We start from the raw sequence: 23,319 nt of genomic DNA, 5'->3' as shown, positions 1-23,319 counted from the left end.
CCCTCCGCCTCGCCCGCCCCACTGTCTTTAAGGAGAACAGAGACCGCCGACTGGAGAGAGAAAGGAGGGAAAAAAAGAAATAAAAATATTTTTATTTTCTATAAAAGGAAAAAGGTATAACAAAATGTTTTATTTTCATTTTAGCAAAAATTGTCATAATACTAGCTAACGGCAAAGACGTTTTTATAGGGAAACTATTTATATGTGACATCCTGATTTACAGCTTCGGGGAAAAAAAAAAGAAACAACAACAAAAAAAAAGAGAGATGGGCCAATTTTTTGACTCTTTAATAGAAACCTATAATTGTGGTGCCTTTTGCTGTACGCTAATCTGGAGCTCCTGGAGAGAAGTCTGGGTTGCGGGGTGGGGGAATGTAGGATCCCAAGCTGGCTGGGTCATGGGAGGTGGCGGTGAGAGAAAGCAGGAGAGAGGAGGCTGCGGGATTGGGTTCGGGTGGGCGTGAGGCTGGGGGCCCCAGCGAACGATATGAGGTCCGGAGTAGCTTTGCCCCAGTGCAAGATCTGGAGTCCTGGGCCCCCTGAGGAGAGGGCGGGGATCCTAGGTTTGGAGCTAGAGTTGGGGTCAGGTAACGTCCAGGGGGAGACTAAGGCCCAGCGACAGCAACCAGAATGGGGAGGGGGCCTCCCCGCTCCTCACAGCTGCTAAGGGAGGGGGGCACTGAGAAAGAGGTCTTCCCAACAGCCTCGGCCCGGGGAGGGGGCAGCTCTGCCAGGGCCCCAATGTTCGTGGCTCCTCCTCCCCTATGGCCTCCAGGACGCCCCTCCGTCCTCTGCAGCACCTTCGTTTACAGGTCGTCTTTTCTATTTTATGCCTGCATGTCCTTTGCATTTCAGATTCTTTAGATTGGATGCATGGTCACGCTGGGACCGAGAAGAGCCACTCGACAGTGTATTTGATTCCCCTCTTAGCAATAAAGTAACACCATTTCCTTCTCAGCCCAACTCCCATCCTCTAGCCCACCCATGACTTCCACTCCCTCTCCAGCCCTGACCTCGCCACCCTCCAAAACTGGGTCCACTGCTAATTTGTCAAAAAGGTAATTGTTTAAAAAAAAAAATCCTAAGCAACCTGCCCCTTGAAATGTCCAAACACCTGACTGTTGACACTTGAACATTTTTATATTATAAATAAAATCAGAAATAACTCATGTTTGACTGCGTGTGCCTAGCCCCCAGGTGAGGAGGGAGACAGAGGATGAAGACCTGTGATAGAGATGGATGGATGTTGGTGTGGAGGTTGGAGAGGGCCAGAGCAGTCCCTGGGAGAAGAGACCCTCCCTTCAATCTCCCTGCCTTCGACTCCCAGGACAGACTCCAGTCCTCCTCCCTGTTCTAAGAAAGTTCACAAGGTGTCCCCCAGCTCCCCACCCACCACCCCCCGCTGCTGGGGAACCTGGCCAAGGGGCTGATGCAGATTACTCTGCTTCGAGCTCAGCCTCAGAGCCCTGGCCCAGTTCCTGCCCTGGAGCTACAGGGGCCAGAATGAGGCAAGAGTTTCTGGGCCTAGGTGGGTGAGGAGGGAAGGGTTGTGAGGTTGGCACTGAAGCAGCTGAGGCAAGATGACCCTTGGGGCCTCAGGCATGTCACAGGCAATGTGTGGACATGGAAAGTGGCATAATGGGTACCCTCAGCTGCCAGGAGGACCACAGCTGCTGCAGCTTGTAAGCCCACAGGGTGTTGGTTTTTTTTATATCCCCTCAAAGCCAGGGCCTGTCTAAACTTGCAGTCCCTGATGAAGGGTACATGATTTCAGGCATGGAGAAGGCAGATGGTGTCCAGGGTGAGCCTTTCCCCTCATTGATTAATGTTACTAAGCCAATGCCCAGCACCAGGAACCATTAGGTTCCAACCAGACACAAAGGAGTCAGCTATCCAAAGAGCTCCCGTGGTTGACGTGTGGGTGTGTGCACAAATGAGCCCGGAATGTGTGTAGTCAGCTCAGAGACCTACACATGCGAAGGACAGAGAGGCTTAGGGTTGAAAGGGCTTAGGTATCAACAGGGCCTGAGTTCAAATTCCAGCTCTGCCCCTCACTAGCTGTGTGACTTCTCTAGGCTGCACTTGGCTCAGCTGGGAAATGGTGATGCTAATACCTACCTCAAAGGGTTGCTGTGGAGATTATATAGAGCGCCCAGGATTGCTTCTGGCACATGATAGATGTCTATTAACAGCTAATTTGATGATTATGATGACCATATCCTGTGCCTTGCATTCTTGAGTCACACAGAGAGTGGCAAAAGCTGGATGAAAGGGAAGTGATGGAGAAAAGTAAAGAACTAGACACGTATTCATGTGGGGACGCTGGGGAAAAAAAGTACCTGTTACAAAGAAAAAAAAGGAAATTAATGAACTAAATGCTACACAAACCTGCAAATCACTGACTTCTCTAGGCCCTATCTGATGATCTCATCCAGATCCCTGTGCCAGCTCTGAGTTTGCTATTGCCTCTAAAATTTTCTGAGAGCCAGTAATTCCTCTATGTGATTTATGATCTCTGTATGACCCTGAGTAATTCTGAATGACCTTTTGGTGAACCCATCGACCTTTTCATGACCCAGCTTATTGTCCTCATTTGACCCTTCTGAGGGCCTGAGTTGCTAATACCTTCTAAATTTTCACTCAGAAACCACTTCCATGACTCCAATGAGCACACCGACCTCTATGTAACCCAAAGTAATTCTGGATGACCTCTTGGTGAACCTATTGACCTCTATATGACCCCAAGTAATTCTGAATGACCTCTTGGTGAACCCACTGACCTCCTCATGACCCAGTTTAGTATCCTCATTTGACCCTTCTGAGGGCCCTAAGTTTTCACCTTCAAAATTTTTAGTCAGAAACCACCTCCATGACCCCCAGTGAACCCGTCTACCTCTATGTAACCCCAAGTAATTCTGAATGGCCCCTTGATTAACTCATTGACTTTCACATGACCCCATTTGGTACCTTCATTATCTGCTCTGGATTCTAAGTTACCTGCTGAGAGTCTAAGGCCAGAACCTAATCAGTTTCCTTGACTCCCCATCATATCAGCCACCTATTCATTCACAGGTGTGAATGGAACCTAGGAGCAGGTGTGGCCAGAGAGGCCCCTTTTCTACTCACCTCTCAAATTCTGCCTTTGGGGCATCTTTAGTATGGCCTGTCAGGAAGAGGTATAGCCCTGTTAAGTGACTTTCCCACTACCACCCTGTCCCCCAGGAGCACTTAGGACATTCGGGTGGCTTCCTGAGTCAGTCTTCCCCACTTCTCCAATTCTTTTTTCTTCTCTCTGACAGGTCATTTTTGGCTTGTCTCCCCAGCCCTTCCAGAGTCCCAAATGGAAATGGTGACTGTCTGTCCCCCTCCCCACTAGACTGTGAGCCCCGTGTGGACAGGGATCTGGTCAATCCTTTTCCCACCACAGTATCCCCAGCAACCAGCACAGTGTGCAGCACTGTTCACCTTCACTGAATGAGAGGATGGAGGCTCAAGAGACGCTGTCCTCAAGGGTCGGACCCCAGGGGTCCCTGAGCCCACGGACACTTCCCAGAACCACCAGGTGGCGCAAACCACTTATCACATCTCACCTGCAGTCCTCCAAGTCTCTGGATTTGGACAGTCCTGGAAAATGGACATACTAGGGGCAGAGGTTGTGGAGGGAATATGATGGTCCATTAGAATGCAGGAAAAAAAGAACTTTGCTTTAGATTTATTTTCAACTCATCTTTTTAAAATTTCTGCTTTTGTGTATGTTTTATAATGTACATAATATTTTAGTACAGTAGTACACGTATATAATTTACAATAAATAATTATACAATTAAGAAAGTGAACTAAAAGTTTTTTGACTGATGGGAGGCACAGCTAGGGCTCAGGGAAGCACACGTGTCTGCAGCGGATGGAGCCTGCTCCTCTGCTTTCACTCACCCACCCTCATGAGGTAGAGGGTGGGAAGCTGACCCCAAACTCAAAGGACCTTTGAGACAGCATGGAGAAAAAAGTACAGAGAGCTTTTTTATGCTGCCACATTGCTCTTTCAATTTCACTTAAATGAACATTTACTTCCACTCAGCAAAATGAAGGTGCCAGATGGTTTGGTTATAAAATACACTCAGCTGATCCAAATTAAATAACCTGGATTTAAATCACTACATCTCTCCACAGACTCAGGTCCCTCGTATCAAACGTGAGTGGGCTTGTAAACGTTGGCTGCTTAGTTGCAAGGCTGGCTTATTAACTAAATATGTTACCACTGAGGTCAAATTGCTGGCCAAACTACAGTAATCTATTTTAAAAATAGAAAGGATTTGCTCATCACAGCTGTATTGCAGGTGCCATCACCCCCACCACTGTCAGTCTGAGGATTGCAGGGTTTAAAGGATGCTAGTCTGTGATCATCACGTGGAAAATTATTCTTCCCAGACATGTCCTTCACTAGCGTTTCTGAGTCACTAGAAGAGTACGAGAAATAGCAAAACCTAAAAAACAATCAACAACTTGTCATTCCACCTTTTCCCAAGACCAAGAATTAATGGCTTCCATAACCTTCCCCCACCAAACATCTTTGGGCTTGTTGACAAATGGCTATTTGCAAGGCAGAGTGTCTTTTATTCCTGTAGCAGTAGATCTGTACAAGAGGCCACCTCTGGAGCTCAGAGACCCGGCAGCACCAACATAAAGACCAAAATATAAACAGGGCCACGGTCCCATCCCACTCACACCCCAGGATGCCTGTGGGACAGACGGGGCAGCACACACACACACTATTTATTCCAAAGCATTAACTGTAAGAGCAGTTTAAGTCACAGGTCAGCCGGAAGAGGGGGAAATAGGGTGAGAGGAGGTCATACTATCTCTACCTTCCCTCCCAGAGTGTCAGGGCCTCCAGGGGCCAGAGAGCAGCCCTCCTTGCTAACAAGTGCATTCTGAAATAGGCATTTCCTACCTCTTATTTCATCCTCTAACTGATATCAGTTCCAAAACCATCTCTAAAGGGGTTCCTTATATATATATATATATATATATATATATATATAATTCTTATATATATACATTTATGTCCATATAAAAGAAAGCAGTAGTGGCCTCGATGGATGGAAGATGAGGTGGACACACACTTGAGTGGAGAGAGCTTGGCACTGAGGGACAGGCCTGGGTCCTGGGTTACTGCCAGGTGAGGCAGGAGGATGGGGCGTGGTTCCCGAGGCTGCTGAGTGGAGGAGGAAAGGACAGTGCTGGTGGTCTGCAGACCTGCTGCTGGTCAACTCAGAGGAAGGAGGAGGAGAAAGGGTGGGAGTCCAAGCTGAGACCTGGGGTCAAGACCTGCCCTCGGAAACAAGGGAGCTGAAGGGAGGAACTTGTGAGAAGAGGAGAGCCTGGGAAGTCAACCACCCTTCCCACTTCTTGAGATGGTGTCTAGAGCATGCACACAACTGACCTAGAAAATGAGGCTCTGGGGTGAAGAGAGATGTGAGAGCTGGGGAGAGGGTCAGAGGCCCACAGCAGCCCCAGGATGCAAGATCGACACCATGAATAACATCTCCATCTCCTTGGCCCACAGGGCTCTCCACACTCCCCTGGCTGCCCAACAACTGCCTGGAGCTGATCCGAGTGGCCCCTGGCTGGAATTGTGCTCACTGACCCCTCTGGGGGCATTGCCTGCCTCTGGGACCTGCCCATCCATGCCAGCTAAGTATCAGGCCCAGTGTTATCCCTCGTGGCTTTGCTGCCAGTCACAGTTCCATGGCCCTGGCTGAGGGCAGGGCTCGAGTGTGTCTTGCGGAGAGAAGGGTCATCCCCCTCCAGGGTGGCCAGCCGGGCCTCAATCCGCTCCAGATCATCTGAGCCCACTTTGATTTTCACAGCCAGGAGGTGGACGTAGGTCTCATAACGGCTTTTCTGGGGAAAGGGCAGAGAAAGGCCAAAAACAAAGTCAAAAGACAAACAACAAAATGAGAAAAAATGTATCTTATATAACAAAAGACTAATTTCCTTAATATTTAGAGAGCTCTCACACATCATTAAAAAGGAGATAAACAACCCAATAAAAATATTAGGCAAGGGACATGCACAGAAATTCCACTCATAATTTTTAAAAATCCAAATTAATTGGCAATGACTTACTGGATATGATACCAAAAGCACAGACAAGAGTGAAAATAGACAAATGGGATTTTATCAAAATTTAAAACTTCTCTGTATCAAATGACACAGTCAGTAGAGTGAAAAGACAATCTACAGAATGGGAAAAATATATCTGCAAATCATAAATCTGGTAAGGGTCTAGTATCCAGAATATTAAAGGGAAAAAAAAACCTCCTACAACTCAACAACAAAAACACAGCCCAATTTCAGGATGGGCAAAGGACTCCAATAGACATTTCTCCGCAAAAGATATACTAATGACCAATAAGCACATAAAAGGATGCTCAACATCACTATTCATCAGGAAAATGCAGATCCAAACCACAATGAGATATCACCTCAAACACATTAAGATAACTACTATCAAAACAAAAACAAAACAGAAAGTAACAAGTGTGTTGGTAAGGATGTGGAAGAATTGGAACCCAAGTACACTATTGGTGGAACGTAAAATGGTACAGCTACCATGGAAAACAGTGCGGCTATTCCACAAAAAGTGAAAAATAATATTACCATGCAATTCAGCAATTCCACTTCTGGATATAAAAGCAGGACTGAAAGCAGGATCTCAAAGAAACATTTGCACACCCATGTTCATGGCAGCATTATTCACACTAGCCAAAAGATGGAAGCAACCCAAATGTCCCTCAGTCGATGAAAGGATAGCCAAAACGTGGTATACAAATACAACAGAATAGTATTCAGCCTTAAAAAGGAAGGAAATTCTAAAATATGCTACAACACAGATGAACCTTGAGGACATAGTGCTGAGTGACACAGGCCAGTCACAAAAACATAAATTCTGTATGATTCCATTTATATGAAGTACCTAGAGAGTAGTCACATTCATAGAGACAGAAAGTAGAACTGTGGTTGTCAGGGGCTGAGGCTGGGAGGAGGGTGCTGAGGAGTCTTTGTTTAATAGTTATAGAGTTTTAGTTTGGGAAGGTGAAAAGGTTCTGGAGATTGTTTGCCCAAGAATGTGAACAGGCTTAACATTACTGAATTATATACTTTAAAATGATGATAAGATAATGTTAAGATGATCGATTTTATGCTATGCTTTTTAACCACAATTTTTTAAAAAAAAATTTAATCCAAATTAAAACAGCAATAAGACACCACTTGTTAAACCTATCAGATTAATGAAGATTACGTCCAGTGTTGGTGAGGGCCTGGAGAGAGAGGCACATTCATGAGCTATTAAAGGGGCTGTAAATAATTGGTAAACATTTAGGAGGGAGATTTGTCTGAGGCCTTGACTCTGAGCTTCAGGCCCTCACTGCAGTCCCAGGGGAGGCAGGGACTAAGGGTCACGAGACCCTGTTCTCACCCAGCTCTGCCACAGGAGCTGAAAGACCCTTCATTTGGGGCTTCACCTCCCCTACCCTTCATTCTCCCCACCACTCCCCACCACCCCCAGTTAAGCCAGGCAAGGGGTGAGAAAGACCAGGGCTCTGGAGCCACAGTCAATTGCCTGGGTTAGGATCCTGGCTCCTGCACTTCCTGTGTCACCTCAAGCACGTGATCCAACCTCTCCAAGCCTCAATGTCCCCATCTGTAAAATGGGGATAATAACAAAACCCACATCACAGAGTTCACACGAGGATTAAATCAATCAATACAAGGGAAGTGAAGAGAATCACACCTGCCAATCAGTGTGGCTTTTTTTACATCACAGAGAGAGTGAAATTGAGAAGACTTCCGAAAGCTATAAAGTGTTAATGTTTTTCAAAAGGTCAGGATCTATCCTGGGAGCTCTGCTCTCTCCTCTATGCTGCAGTAGAAAATCAGAGTGGAGGGCTTCCCTGGTGGCGCAGTGGTTGGGAGTCTGCCTGCTAATGCAGGGGACATGGGTTCGAGCCCTGGTCTGGGAAGATCCCACATGCCGCAGAGCAACTAGGCCCGTGAGCCATAACTACTGAGCCTGCGCGTCTGGAGCCTGTGCTCCGCAACAACGGAGGCCGCGACAGTGAGAGGCCTGCGCACCGCGATGAAGAGTGGCCCCCGCTCGCCGCAACTAGAGAAAGCCCTCGCACAGAAACGAAGACCCAACGCAGCCAAAAATAAATAAATAAATAAATAAAAAGCCAAGCATTTGAAGCCATTTAAAAAAAAAAAAAAGAAAATCAGAGTGGAAATCTAGAGACTGAGAGGGGCGACTTCCCACCCTTCCTGCTCCAGGGGCTTCCTGACTTGGTCTCAGCCTCTCTTGTGTCTCTCCACCCCCCTGGTGCAGGTCGGTCCAAAATGGACAAGTGGTTCCTGCCTTCCTCCCCCAAGTCCACCCCGCCATCCTTCACCCCACGGTGGGGCAGAACCAGGGGAGGGGTTAGAGACAAGATGGAAAGCAGGGAGAGCTCAGAAGGAAAGACCAAGGTGCTCTGCTTGATAAACTTATGTGAAAGAGGCACATGAGACACAAGGGGGGAAAGTCACGTGGAGAGGGCTTATGAGTTCTGTGGTTTGGTCATAAAAAAGTCCCGAGAAGCTGGGCCTATGGGGAAAGGGGAGGTGAGAATGGGGCTTGGAGAAAGATGTAGAGGGGTGACAGGGGTCTCTGGTAGAACCCGTCTGGTGCTCTTTGAGAGACGTAAGTGAGGGCACAATTGTTTGTGCAGCTGGACTGTGCAGAGATTGGCCCACAGGAGACCACGGTCCACGACTACCTCAGGGGAGCCCCCAAAGCAGGAGCCCCTGGTCGGGGAATGATGTGGAAGGCAGGAGCCGGCCCCTTCCTCCTGCTCTAGCCCTGTCCTTCAAAACCCCGCCTTTGAAGGGCCCACCTCAAACGTGAGATAATGCTCCTTCAGCCGGTTCTCCTCGGCCTCCTTGGACTTGATGCCCCGCTCGACTGGGTGACACCTGTGCTCAGCCAGCTCTGCAGTCACCTGCCTCAATTTATTCTCATGAGAACGCAGCTGCTCCTCCTGCAAAGACAAGTCATGGACTGGGAGGTCCCACTCTCAGGAGGTCACAGGGCTGTCCCACCAGGAGCTGCTTCACCAAAGGGAAACTGAGGCCTGGCCAGGGTCGTCAAATACACAGGGGCAGAGCCAGGTCTAGGCCCAAGGGAGCGTTCTGCTGCTGCCTTCCTTCCTCCCCTCCTGCCATTGGCATCAGCTCTCCTAGAGCCTCCCCAGCAGGCTCAGGAGATGAGAGACCCTCACACTGTTTGTGGACGCAGACACTCCCTTACATAAACACACAGTCACCCAGACACAGCCCCTGGCTCCTATGAACCCTCACATGCACACAAACCCACTGGACCAAGGGGCAGCCCGGCCTCAGCACCCCCTGGCTTCATACGATGCACACAGTCTCTCACATTCATGCCCGGACACGTCTGATGGCCACAGACCCAGGATCACACCCAAAGACACTGTCACTCACAGACAAGTGCACAGTACACCCCAGCCATCACAGCACAGCCAGACCCCTTTGTGCCATGCAGGCACTGGGCTGCATGCATTTGTGTGGGGTGTGTGTGTGTGTGTGTGTGTGTGTGTGCGCGTGTGTGTGTGTGTGCGTGCAGACACAAGTATGGTGTAGGTATGGGTGCACAGTACGTGTGTATACACATAACCATGCATGTGCTTGAATGGCATGTGTGCACGTGGGGGGAGTGTGCACCGCTTGCACAGCCCCAGGGGCTCTGTGGAGAAGACCCCGGACAAGGGCCCTGACAGGAAGGGAAATATGGCGCTGCCCCTGCCCTCCACCTCACAAGTAGTGGCCCACCATTTATCCTCCCCTCTCAAAAAAAACTCTGAAAAATGGAGTATTAATGAGTAGGAGTTTTTTAAGGATTACAGATAAAATATTTAAGGGTAGGTGAGGGCAGCAAAAGAGCCCTGGATGAAGGGGCAGCCAAGTCTCACCTGTCGCTCGCTCCCTGTGACACACACATTCTCTCCCATTCGTCCCAGACACACATTATGCCCACAGACCACAACCACATCCACAGGACACACTGCCACTGGCACACCCAGGCCATTGGGTGGTGTGTGGCCTCAGTCTCCCCATCTGTAAACAGGGGTGGGGTGCAGTGTAGATGGAGGAGACTATCTAGCCCTTCGGCTTGTCTCTTAGCCCAGGACCAGGCGCCGGATAGGCGCTGAGGTGAGGGCTGTTGAATGGGGGGCCTGGCACCACACAGGCAGCCTGGGGAGGTGGTGGTGTGATCCCAGGAGCTTGTACCTGGCAGAGGCGGGTGGTGCAGGAGGGCAGCAGGGGCCGACAGAACTTCGTCATGGAGCTGACAGCAGCTGGGAAGGCGGGCGCCGAGAAGATGGCAGCCACCAGGTTGATCCTAAGGATCCAGGACAGCATTTCTTCCTTGCTCCTGGGGACAGGACAGGAGGGGAGAGCGCACTAGCTTCTCACAACAGGACTCCCTATCCCACACCCAGCGCCCAGTACCCAGCACCAGCCTGGCACAGAGAGGGCATGAAGACCTCCGTGTAAGTGGGCAAAGGAGTGAGGGAGGATGGCAGGATGGGGGCTGGATGGGCCTGGTCACATCTGTGTAGGGAGCTCCCCTTCTGTCCCAGCTCCCAGGCAAGACCTGGATTTTCATGTGAAAATAAAGCTGCCCAGCCAGGTTCAGAGCTAGCGGCCTGGAGCTAATGAGCGTGAGACCAGCAGGGGATTGTTAGAGGCAGCTGGGCAACTGGTCACCCCCACTCAGCCATCTCGCCCCTGCCCCACTACCTGGCCCAGCACGTCCACTCCTGTCCTGAGAGCTCACTTACCAGCCTCCCCCCTTTTAAGCTCATCTGACACGTGAAACCCCAATCTCAAGTCACGGGAGGGTGGAATGCAGGGGAGTGGAAAGAAGGTCTTACAGAGAAACTGTAGGGTGAGTCTTTTGCACTCATCCCCCCGACTTTAAGTGGAGGATGATAAAGATCCCATCTGCCCTGTATTTAGGGACTTCAGTGCACATCAGAATCACCTAGAGGGCTTGTTAAAACACAATTGCTGGCCCATCCCCAGCGTTTTTGATTCAGGAGGTCTAAGGTGGGACCAGAGAAACTGTATTTCTAACAGGTTTTTCAGGAGATGCTGAGGGGACCACACTTGAGAACCAGTGCTCATGGTGAGGGACCCAAGCTGCTTACGGATACACTCACTCTCATGGCTGCTGTGCAGGGGAAGCTAAGGGCGCCTCCCCTGAGGTGGACGAGGCGAGGGGATGGGGCGGTCCTGAGCCCAGGGTGGGAGCGAGGGTGCTCCCACTCCTACTTACGGTGCCTGGAAGAGGAAGACCCTCCAGTCGGCTGTCTTCAGCTTCAGCACATTGGACTTCTTGCTGTAGTCGGAGGCCCTGGTGGCCAGAGCATGGTGCACACGAACGGCGTTCTTCAAGTCGCCCTCAGACAGGGCTTTGTCAGGCCTGTACTCATCCTGGACAGGCCAGGTAGGGGTTGGGCAAGCCTCTGTCATCACCAGGCTCTGGCTTACTGACCCGTACTTCCTCCACCTCACTGTCCCTCCCTTTTGCTCTCCTTCTCTCTGTCCCTGTACATCCCACCATTATTCAAGCTGCTGCCACTCTGATGCCATGCCCACCCCAACAAGACTCACCAGGCACTCCTCCCCAGTTGGTCTCAGAAGCCTGAACAGGCCTTACGCTGGGTATCCTCTGAACCCCTGAACATTCAAAAGACCCCTCCCTGAAACCACCAAAGCCCTTCGTGAGCCCAAGTAAGGCCTTTGATGGGGGAGGACCCGGAATCTGCCTAAGCCCTAGGTCCTGCCCGGGACCCTCTGGACACCATAAGGCAGGGGCTGAGCTGGCCCTTCCTGGGTAAGGACTCTGGGGTAGTCTCTCACCTTCTGCAGGTACAGAATGGTCCCTTTGAGCACCGCGTAGAATTTCTTCCAGCCACGCCTCCCACGGGGCGCTGGGGAGGGGGGCACGGGTAGTGTGGCCACAACCAACCACCCCAATATCTCTTCCCTTGTGTCCCCTACACATCTGCCTGCATGGGCATTACCAGAGGAGTGGCCAAGGGGCTGTGGACCCCCTCTAGGACTAGCATCCCTCCCCATGCCCCTTCCCCGCCTGACACCCACTCCTCTTGCCATCCATGTCGGCGTGAGTCTTCCGGGTCAGCACACCATGCTTGTAGGTGGTGGCGCTGAGAGCCTGTGGGACATCCAGGAAGGGGTTGCTACCATCCAGGATCCGTGTCACCTTCTTTGTGCCTGTCCCAAACTTGTCATCCACCAGCTCAGACAGTGATTTCCTCAGCTCATCTTCATCACTAGGAAAGTACTAGGCCTGAGTACCACCTCCACGGAGGCCTCATCCCCACGTCAACATGCCCTCTCCCCACAAAACACTCCTTTGGAAGCCAGTTAGAGGTAAAGAGCAGAGATAAGGAGATTTCAGTTCCAGACCACAGGTCCAGACCTTTGTCCCCTCCCCTGAGTCTTCAATTCTGACATCTCTCCTCTGAGCTTTGATTTTTGGCCTCCAAGCTCCAATCTTCACCCTTGATCACAAAGCTGGAGACCTTCCTACCTTCAGGCTTCCTTCCTTGTCTTCCTTCTCTTCTCTGAAAGCCCAGCCCCAGGGAGCAGTAACCCATGGCCAGCCTGCCCAAGCCCCAGGGACATGGTGAGGGAGGGAAGGTCAGTAGATGAGGCCTCTAAAGTCTCAGTTCCCCAGCCTAGGAGCCCTGGTATAAGAATGCCAGCTCTCCCCAGCTCGGCTGGGGTTCCTAACAATCCCTGCCTGGGACGTCTTCATGGACCCAAAGACCCAGGCTGCCCTGGGGAGTACAGCAACTCCCCAGTGGAGTGGCAACTTTCCTCAGGAGGCTGTTAGTCTTCCCAATCAGCAAGGTCACCACACCTCTTTCCAGATGGCTGGGCACCTCCAGGTCTCACTGCCCTCACAGGGGAAGAAGTTAGGGGGCAGTCACCTCTCCCCATTGCCAACAGCATCACCACCTCTACATGGTCAGATTACTGGAGTTGTAAAGGGACTCATAGCTCATGCCTGCCTACTTCCCCGAGGGGAAAGAGCTATCATCATTGGGAATAGTGGCAATATCCCCTGAACAGAAAACCTGTTGTGAACATCATGAAACTAACCTCACAGTTCAATGTATTCCATAGCTGTAAACATTGCACACTTTTTATCAAGACAGAAAACAAACCCAAAGGGGAACTCAACACCAGGAGCTGGCCAGCTGGCCAGGGGGCACCAGGGCCCTGGGTGGGAGAAATCAGCACCATGGAGAGTAACCGCCGTGACTTCCCAGTACACCCAGCCACTCCCCCTCCCCCCTCCCCGTAATTCAGTTTCCCCATACCTGTGCCCATGGGCACTACTCACATGGCCCATTCCAGCTTTTCATTCTTGATGGAGTTGTAAAGGGTCTGGAAAAGGGGGGAAAAGAGAGAGAGTTCAATGAACAGTCAAAGAAATCTCCATCTAGCAATGTGGATGCGGTGAGGGAGCATCTTTTCAGCCAGTGGGGCAAAGTAGTTGTTTGATTCACACTTATTTATTGGATGGGTGAATAAATGGGGGATAGGTGGGTGGATTCGTTTTTAGATGATTGGATAGACTTGAGGATGAGTGGGTGGATGGGTTGGTAGGTAGGTGAATGGGCAGGGAAATGGGTGAGTGGATGTGGAGTGTATATAGGGGACTGTGTAGGAGTGTATTTGTGGGTGATGGGTGAATGGGTGGGTGTATGGGCAGGTGAATGAGTTGCAGGGTGGGTGGGTGGATGGGAGGTTGGGTAGATAGGTGGATGAGTAGACAGGGAGTAGGTGGGTGAAGGGACCGGGATTATTTGGTCTTACTTACAAAAACACTCTTAAGTGCTTCCTGACAGTGAAGAATATAATTATGGAGCAATGGAGGCAATGTTTATTTTTTGACCTCCGGACTCACTATTCAACTGCCCACCTGATATCATCAGGTTCCCCTAACTCACTGTCTAAAACTGAACTCATCATCTACCCCCCAGAAACCTGCTCCTCTTCCTCCAAGGTGGAGAACTGACAGGGCTTGAAAGGCCAGAGTTCCACCTTGGGCTTCAGCCTCAAAAGAAAATTAGATTCCTGGTGATGTTGAAAGAATGAGTGGGCTTTTCCCTGCGGTCATGATAATGATGGTGGTGGTGAAGGTGGTAGTGGTGATAAAGGTGGTGGTGATGGTGGTGGCAGCTGTGACAATGGGTGGCAAGTTTGAGGATTACCATAACAGCGATAATGATAGTGGAGCACTAAAAACAAATCTCACAGAGCCTACCCCTCTGCCTAACTCAGGGAACACATAACAGTCACATGTTGAGCTGGATGGTCTCTACCTCTGTCCCAAAGTCATCACGACCCTGACCCCAGAATTAGGAATCTGGACCATCAGGATTTAGTGGGCAGAAACCTCTCTCCTCTCCACCCACCCTGGACACAGCTGGGGCCATGGGGACCCTTAGCAATTTATACCTTCAGCAGGTCTTTGGCAAAGTCTTGTCCGTCATTCAGCTGGTCCAAGTTGGCAATGAATTGCTGGCAGGACATCTTCTTGCCGATGTTCTGTAATGGAGAAACAGTTCTGCCTGAGAGTAGGGATGGTGGTTGGTGTGGTCCCCACACCCTGCCCTGCCCAGCCAGAAGGGATGAGGCAGCATCAAGGGCAGTAATGAAAAAAGACTGCCTGGATTTCCCTTTGTCTCCCAAGAGTTTACAAAACTCTTTTTCACATTCAAGATTCTATTTGATCCTCAAGCTTCATGAGAGGTCGGGGTTCTCCTCAAACCCAGATGAAGGAGTCAGGTTAGATGATGTATTGTAATAGCTGACATTTGCCGGGGTGCCTAGCATGTTCCAGGTATTGTACTCAACATGCATTATCTTATTTCCTTCTCACAACAAAGAGAAGGTGAGGTGGGTGTTATTATTATCCCCACTTGACAGGTAAGGAAACTGAGTTGCAGGAAGGTGAAGTGACGTGCCCATGATCACACAGCAAGGAAGTAGAAGGGCTGAGTGTGTCTGACACCAAAGCCCGTGCTCTCACCCGCTACTCCATGGTTAACTCTCCCAAGGTCACACAGCACCAGGACTTGAACCCAGGCCTCTTGGCTCCTGAGCAGAAGCTCTGTGTATTCCGTCACAACTGTCTCACCCTCTCACCTGTACAGAGGGGCGGCAAGACCTCCAAGAGGTGGGTGAAGTGAGGGAGAGTTTGGTCTTAAGAGAATCAAAAATCAATTTCCACCAACATACATGGGTACCCCATGCTGAGCTGCACTGGGACCAAGGGAGCCCAAGCAGATGGTTTCACTCCAGGAGGCACAAACAGACAAAGAGCTGGGAATGAGTGTACCCCAAAGTTCTGCCTTCATTTTTTAACCAATGATTAGAAGAGGGGCTCCAGCACTCCAAACCCAACATCTGATGTGCATACTTTCAGACTTGCAGGGTCCACGTTTGAGGAAACACTGGTGGCACTTCACCTTTGAGAAGACAAAGACCCTTGAACACTAGATATTTACTGGTGTAGGATTTTGTGGATTTAGGTTTGCTATAAGGCAGTGTTTCCCAAGATTCACCTACAGATGGGAATAGGAATTCCCCCCAGAAAAGGATTTCATAATCAAATAAGTTTATATGTTTCAGAGTTTTTAATGTGCTTCTGTGTGTTAAGAGTCTCCAAGGAGAGGATTCCACGTACAGTGTCTCAAATTTATTGACCTTGGCACCATTTTAGCAAAGATTCTATTAACATCATGTGGGACATTCACACACCACAGAAAATAATTCAGAAAACAATGATAGAAAGCTTTATAAGTAGCTGACAAGCAAGAATTTTCTATACCTTTCCCAAAGGGTTAAGGAGAAATGACCTATGTGTGCCTTAATATAGTATGTTTCATAAGTCTATGTGTATATTTTACATGTACATATATGTATTATGTATACATGTATATAGTCATTTATGTGTACATTCGTAATTGAGGAGTATGAGGGTAATGTTGATAATACTGCCTGAGTTCCACACACACTGAACATTCCCCAGCCATCAGTCAGGGGTGCAAAATCAAAAAATAACCAGGCAAGATTTCCAATCCTAGTAATGACAGACTATCTTATTGCAGATGAACCTTCCCATCAGAAACAATTGCTGGTCAAAATATTAATAAAACATCTATGTGAAGACACTGGAGAAATATAAGAGCGATGAGGACTTCAAGGCTAAAGATCCTGCAAATAAGGGAAACATGGAGGTGGTGAGGCTGACTAGGAGCAGCTTTCCTCTTTGAAGCATTTGTCAGTTCTCAAGCAGTGGCCAAAAGGGTGAGCAACTGCGTGGTCAATAGGACTAGAGAACAAAAATTGGAATTCAGGGCCCACCAAGGACAAGGTGCCCTGGGAAACACGCTGGTCATACTTCAGCAAAACATCTGAAATTAAGAAAGGAAGGAAATTCTTCAGACAGAAGGAAAGTTATCTCAGATGGAAGCATGGAGAAGCAGAAAGGAATGAAGAGCAACAAAAAGGGTGGCTAAGTCTAAATGAATATTGACTGTGCAAAATAACAATAATAACCTTTTCTGGGGAATAAAATATAGAAAGAGATATAATATTTAAAAGGATGATAACTGTAGTATGTAAGTTGAGAAGACAAATTAAGTTGAGGCATTTTAAGGTTATTTCATTTCCCAGGATGTGGTAAAAAGTACTTTAATAAGTCAGGGATGCATACTGCAAACCACAAAAAGAATTCTAAAAGAATTCACAACTAACAAGCTAACAAGGGGAAATGGAATTCTAAAAAATACTTAAATAATCCAAAAGTAGGCAAGAAAGGAGAAAAAAAAAAAAAAGCAATATAGACCAGATGAGTCAAAGAGAAAACAAAGAGTAACCTGGTATGTTTGAACTCAAATATATTAGTAATTCATTAAATGGTACAATTAAAAGACAAAGATGAATAGACACCTCTTAAATATAAAGGGACAGAAATCTTGGAAAAAGGATAGAAAAAAGATATACATGCAAACACTAGCAAAAGAACTCCAGTATAACTACACTAATAACTGACAAAATAGACTTAAAGGCAAGAAGCATTACCAGAAATAGAGACATCTCATAATGATAAAAGGGTCAATCTACCAGAAGATATAAGCATCCTAAATTTGTATGCACCTAATAACACAGTCTCAAAAAATAAAAGACAAAAATTGACAGATCTAAAAAGAGAAAGACATTCACAATCTTGGTTGGAGATTTTAACACTGCTTTCTCAGTAACAAGAACAAAAATACTAAGCAATTAATTTGTTAATAACAATTAATTAATGCCAACAAATTAGAAAACCTAGATAAAATAAACAAATTCCTAGAAACACACAAGCTACCAAAACTGGCTCAAGCAAAAATAGGAAATCTGAATAGACCTAAAAAGAAGTAGAGATTCAATCAGTAAGCAAAAACCGCACAAAAGAAAAGTCTAAGACCAGATGGCTTCACCAGTGAAGTTTACCAAACATTTAAAGAAAAATTAACACCAATACTTCTTAAGCTCTACCCAAAAATTGAAAAAGAGGGAACACTTCCTAACTCATTCTATAAGGCCAGCATTACCTTGATACCAAAACCAGACAAAGAAATCACAAGAAAATAAAACTATAGAACAGTATCCCCTATAAATATAAATGGAAAAACCCTCAACAAAACACTAGCAAACAGCAGCATATTAAAAGGATTATGGACTTCCCTAGTGGCCCAGTGGTTAAGAATCCACCTGCCAATGCAGGGGACACGGGTTCGAGCCCTGTTCCAGGAAGATCCCACATACCGCGGAGCAACTAAGCCTGTGCACCACAACTACTGAGCCTGCACTCTAGAGCCCGCAAGGCACAACTACTGAGCCCATGTGCCACAACTATTGAAGCCTGTGCGCCTAGAGCACATGCTCCGCGACAAGAGAAGCCACCACAATGAGAAGCCTACACATCGCAACGAAGAGCAGCCCCCACTCGCCACAACTAGAGAAAGCCTGTGCGCAGCAACGAAGACCCAACGCAGCCAAAAGTAAATAAATAAATAAATTTATTTTTAAAAAAAGGATTATAGGGGCTTCCCTGGTGGCGCAGTGGTTGAGAATCTGCCTGCTAATGCAGGGGACACGGGTTCGAGCCCTGGTCTGGGAGGATGCCACATGCCGCAGAGCAACTAGGCCCATGAGCCACGACTACTGAGCCTGCGCGTCTGGAGCCTGTGCTCCGCAACAAGAGAGGCTGCGACAGTGAGAGGCCCGCGCACCACGATGAAGAGTGGCCCCTGCTTGCCACAACGAGAGAAAGCCCTCGCACAGAAACGAAGATGCAACACAGCAAAAATAAATTAATTAATAAACTCCTACCCCCAACGTCTAAAAAATAATAATAATAAATAAATAAAATAGTTGGGTGGGAAGATATCACTCTAAAAAAAAATAAAAACAAAATAAATAAAGGATTATATATCATGACCAAGTGAAATGCATCCCAGGAGTGCAAGGGTAGTTCAACATACAAAAATCTATTAACAGGGGCTTCCCTGGTGGTGCAGTGGTTAGGAGTCCTCCTGCCAATGCAGGGGACAAGGGTTCAGGCCCTGGTCTGGGAGGATCCCACATGCCGCGGAGTGACTAAGCCCGTGCGCCACAATTACTGGGCCTGCGCTCTAGAGCCCGTGTGCCACAAGTACTGAAGCCCGCCCGCCTAGAGTCCGTGCTCCCCAGCAAGAGAAGCCACCTCAATAAGCCCGCTCACCTCAATGAAAGAAAGCCCACACATAGCAACAAAGACCCAATGCAGCCAAAAATAAATAAAATTTTTTAAAAAATCTATTAACATAATACAGCACATTAATAAAAAGAAGGGGGGTAAAACACATGATCATTTCAATTGGTGCAGAAAAAGCATTTGGCAAGATTCAACACTTCTTTCATGGAAAAAACACTCAACAAACTAGGAATAGAAGAGAACTTCCTCAACGTGATAAAAGGTATTTATGAAAAACCCACAGCGGGCTTCCCTGGTGGCACAGTGGTTGAGAGTCCACCTGCTGATGCAGGGGACACGGGTTCGTGCCCCGGTCTGGGAAGATCCCATGCGCCGCGGAGCGGCTGGGCCTGTGAGCCATGGCTGCCGAGCCTGCGCGTCCGGAGCCTGTGCTCCGCAATGGGAGAGGCCACAACAGTGAGAGGCCCACGTACAGGAAAAAAAAAAAAAAAGCCCACAGCTAACATCACACACTCTGGTGAAAGACTGAAAGCTTTCCCCCTAAGATCAGGAAAAGGCAAGAATACTCATTTCTCCCATTTCTATTCAACATTGTACTAGAAGTTCTAGCCAGAGCAATTAGACAAGAAAAATAAAAGTCCCCCAAATTAGAAGGAAAGAAGTGAAATTATCTCTATTCACAGATGAAATGATCTCATATACAGAAAATCCTAAAGAACCCACCAAAAAACTATTAGAGCTAATACACAAATTCAGTAAAGTTGCAAGATATAAGATCAACACATAAAATCAATTACATTTCTATATGTTAGTAATGAGCAATCATAAAATGAAATTAAGAAAACAATTCCATTTACAGTAGCATCAAAAGGAATAAAGTACTCAGAAACAAATTTAACCAAGGAGGTGAAAGACTTGTACATTGAGAACTAAAAAAGGTTGCTGAAAGAAATTAATGACGTAAATAAATATAAAGACATCCTGTGTTCATGGACTGGAAGACTTAATATAGTTAAGATGGTAATACTTCACAGACTGATCTACAAATTCAATACAATTTCTATCAAAATCCCAATGGCCTTTTTTGCAGAAATGTAAAAGCTTATCCTCAAATCCATATGGAATTGTAAGGGATCCCAATAGCCAAAACAATCTTGGAAAAGAACACTTTCTGATTTCAAAACTTACTACAGAGCTAGACTAATCAAAACAGTGGGACACTGGCATAAGAATAGATATATACATCAGTGGCATAGAATTAAGACTCCAGAAATAAACCCATACATCTATGGTCAATTGAGGGTTTTTTTTCTTTTCTTTTTTTTTTTTTTTTTGCAGTACACGGGCCTCTCACTGTTGTGGCCTCTCCCGTTGCGGAGCACAGGCTCCAGACACGCAGGCCCAGCGGCCATGGCTCACGGGCCCAGCCACTCCGCGGCATGTGGGATCTTCCCGGACCAGGGCACGAACCCGTGTCCCCCACATTGGCAGGCGCACTCTCAGCCACTGCGCCACCAGGGAAGCCCTCAATTGAGTTTTTTAATTGAGTAAATCTGACATGTAACATTGTGTAAGTTTAAGGTGTACACTGTGTTACTTTGTTTTTCTGTTGTTGGTGTTTTTTGCAGCGGGGCCACACCATGCAGCACGTGGGATCTTAGTTCCCCGACCAAGGATCAAACCCATGCCCCCAGCATTGGGAGCATGGAGTCTTAATCACTGGACCACCAGGAAAGTCCCTACACTGTGTTACTTTGATACATTTATAAATTGTAATGCTATGATCAACTGATTTTTGACAAGTGTACCAAGACCATCCAATGGGGAAAGAATAGTCTCTTCAACAAATGGTGCTTGGACAAATGTGCTGGGAAATTTGAATATCCACAGCAAAAGAATGAAGTTGGACCCTTACCTCACACCATATACAAAAAGTAACTCAAAATGGATCAAAGATCTAAACATAAGAGCCAACACTATAAAACTCTTAGAAGAAAACATAGGGCTAAATCTTCATGACCTTGTATTTAGCAATGGTTTCTTAAATATGACACCAAAAGCACAAGCAACAAAAGAAAAAATAGATAAACTGGATTGCATCAAAATTTAAAACTTTTGTGTGCCAAAAGACACTATTGAGAGAATGAAAAGACAATCTATAAAAAGGGAAAATTTTTCTAACCATATATCTGATAAGAGTATAGTATTTAGAATAAAGAAAGAACTCTTACAACTCAACAACAAAAACACAAGCAACCCAATTAAAGGAAAGCAAAAGATTTAAACAGACATTTCTCCAAAGAAGATATACAAATGATCAATAAGCATATGAAAAGATGCTCAAGATTATTAATCATTAGGTAAATGCAGATTAAAACTATAATAAGATACAACTTGGCTATTATCAAAAAGCAGAAAATAACAAATGTTGGTAAGGAGGTAGAGAAACTGGAAACTTTGTGCACTGCTGGTGTGAATGTAAAATGGTGCAATCATTATGGAAAACAGCATGGTTGTTTCTCAAAAAGTGAAAAATAACATCACCACATGATCCAGCAATACTACTTCTGGGTATATACCCAAAAGAATTAAAAGCAGAGTCTCAAAGAAATATTCGCACACCCATGTTCATAGCAGCACTATTCACAGTAGCCAAAAGATGCAAGCAACCCAAATGTCCATGAGCAGATGAAAGGATACACAACATGTGGTATATACATACAGTGTAATAGTATTCAGCCTTAAAAAGGAAGGAAATTCTGATGCATGCTACAACATGGATGAACCTTGAGGATATTATGCTAAGTGACATAAGCCAGCCACAGAAACAAATTCTGTGTGATTCCACTTATAAGAGGTATGTAAAGTAGTAAAATTCACAAAGATAAAAAGTAGAATGGTGGTTGCCAAGGGTTGGGGGGCAGGGAATGGGGAGTTGTTCAATGGATATAGAGTTTCAGTTTGAGAAGATGAAAAAGTTCTGAAGACTGGTTGCACAACAATGTGAATAGACTTAATACTACTGACCTATACATATAAAAATGGTGAGGATGGTAAATTTTACGTAATGCATATTTTACCACAATTTTTAATTTTTTTTCAACTTTAAATAAAAATTATGAAACCCCCCAAAATGGGCAAAGTATCAATACCTGAATAGACATTTCACCAGAGAAGATATACAAATGGCCACAAGCACATGAAAATATGCTCAATATCATTAGTCACTAGGGAGATGCATATTAAAACCAAAATGAGATACCACTTCATACCCACTAGAACAGCTATCATTAAAAAAGAAAACAAAGACAGAAAAGAAAAGAAGTGTTGGCAAGGAGGTGAATAAATTGAAACCCTTATACATTACTAGTGGGAATTTTAAATGGTTTAGCCACTATGGAAAATAGTTTCACAGTTTCTCAAAAAGTTAAACATAGAATTACCATAAGATGCAGCTGGTCTACTCCTAGGAATTGAAAACAGGTGTTCAAACAAAAACTTGTACACAAATGTTCAGAGTAACACTATTCACAATATCGAAATGGTGGAAACAATCCAAACATTCACTAAAAGACAAATGGATACACAAAATGTGGCATATCCATTCAATGGAATATTATTCGGCCATAAAAACAAATGAAATTATGACACATGCTATGACATGGATGAACCTTGGAAACATTACACTAAGTGAAAGAAGCCAGATACAAAAGGCTACATACTATATGATTCCATCCACATTAAATATCCAGAATAGGCAAATCCATAGAGACAGAAAACAGATTAGTGGTTGCCAGGGGCTGGAGGAAGGAGAGAATGGGGAGTGACTGTGAATGGATATGGGGTTTCCTTTTGGGGTGATGAAAAAGTTCTGGAACAAGAGAGTGGTGATGGTTGCACACCATGTGAATGTACTTAATTCCACTGAATTGTACACCTCAAGCTGGATAAAATGGTAAATTTATGTCTTGTATATTTTACCATAATAAAAAAATCATTAAGGATATACAAGATTTTTACAACACAGTTCAAAGACTTGACCTTATCAACACAGAACATTACAACCAACAACTGCAGAATATACTTTCATCTACTAAAATCAATCTCTCTCTGGATGGGAAATTAAGATAATCAACTGCAAAAAAGTGAAATCATATTGGGTAAATTACCTGATTTAAAATAAAATAACAACAATAACCAGGCAAAAAGACATGTACCAGAAAAGAAAAAGAAAGAGAGAAGGGAAGGGAAAGGAAGGGAAGGGAAGGGAAGAAAAGGAAAGGAAGAAAGGGAGAGAGAAAGAGAAAGGAAGGAAGGAAGGGAAAGAAAGGAAAGAAAGGAAAGAAAGAAAGAAAGGAAGGAAGGAAGGAAGGAAGGAAGGGATGGAGGGAGGGAGGGAGAGCAAAAGGGAA

The 23,319-nt window shown here is 46.3% G+C and overlaps 2 protein-coding genes across 2 annotated transcripts in view; one reads left to right on the top strand and one right to left on the bottom strand.

Moving 5' to 3' along the window:
• Window positions 1-5,643, top strand: part of NRG2 (neuregulin 2) — a 185,963-nt gene extending 180,320 nt beyond the window's left edge. Inside the window, exon 12 of the mRNA XM_007461505.1 lies at window positions 5,564-5,643. Within this exon, the coding sequence (XP_007461567.1) occupies window positions 5,564-5,643 (80 nt within the window). The remainder of the gene's footprint in view (window positions 1-5,563) is intronic.
• Window positions 3,697-23,319, bottom strand: part of PSD2 (pleckstrin and Sec7 domain containing 2) — a 41,585-nt gene continuing 21,962 nt past the window's right edge. Inside the window, 8 exon segments of the mRNA XM_007461504.1 lie at window positions 3,697-5,901; window positions 8,934-9,077; window positions 10,348-10,492; window positions 11,399-11,556; window positions 11,986-12,056; window positions 12,229-12,419; window positions 13,499-13,542; window positions 14,620-14,709. Of these exon segments, the coding sequence (XP_007461566.1) occupies window positions 5,692-5,901; window positions 8,934-9,077; window positions 10,348-10,492; window positions 11,399-11,556; window positions 11,986-12,056; window positions 12,229-12,419; window positions 13,499-13,542; window positions 14,620-14,709 (1,053 nt within the window). The 3' untranslated portion in view covers window positions 3,697-5,691.

The sequence above is a fragment of the Lipotes vexillifer genome, unplaced genomic scaffold (genome assembly GCF_000442215.2).
Source record: "Lipotes vexillifer unplaced genomic scaffold, Lipotes_vexillifer_v1.1 scaffold217, whole genome shotgun sequence".
Taxonomy (NCBI): domain Eukaryota; kingdom Metazoa; phylum Chordata; class Mammalia; order Artiodactyla; family Lipotidae; genus Lipotes; species Lipotes vexillifer.
Note: the sequence above shows the minus strand (reverse complement) of the source record. Positions and strands in the feature narration are given on the sequence as shown.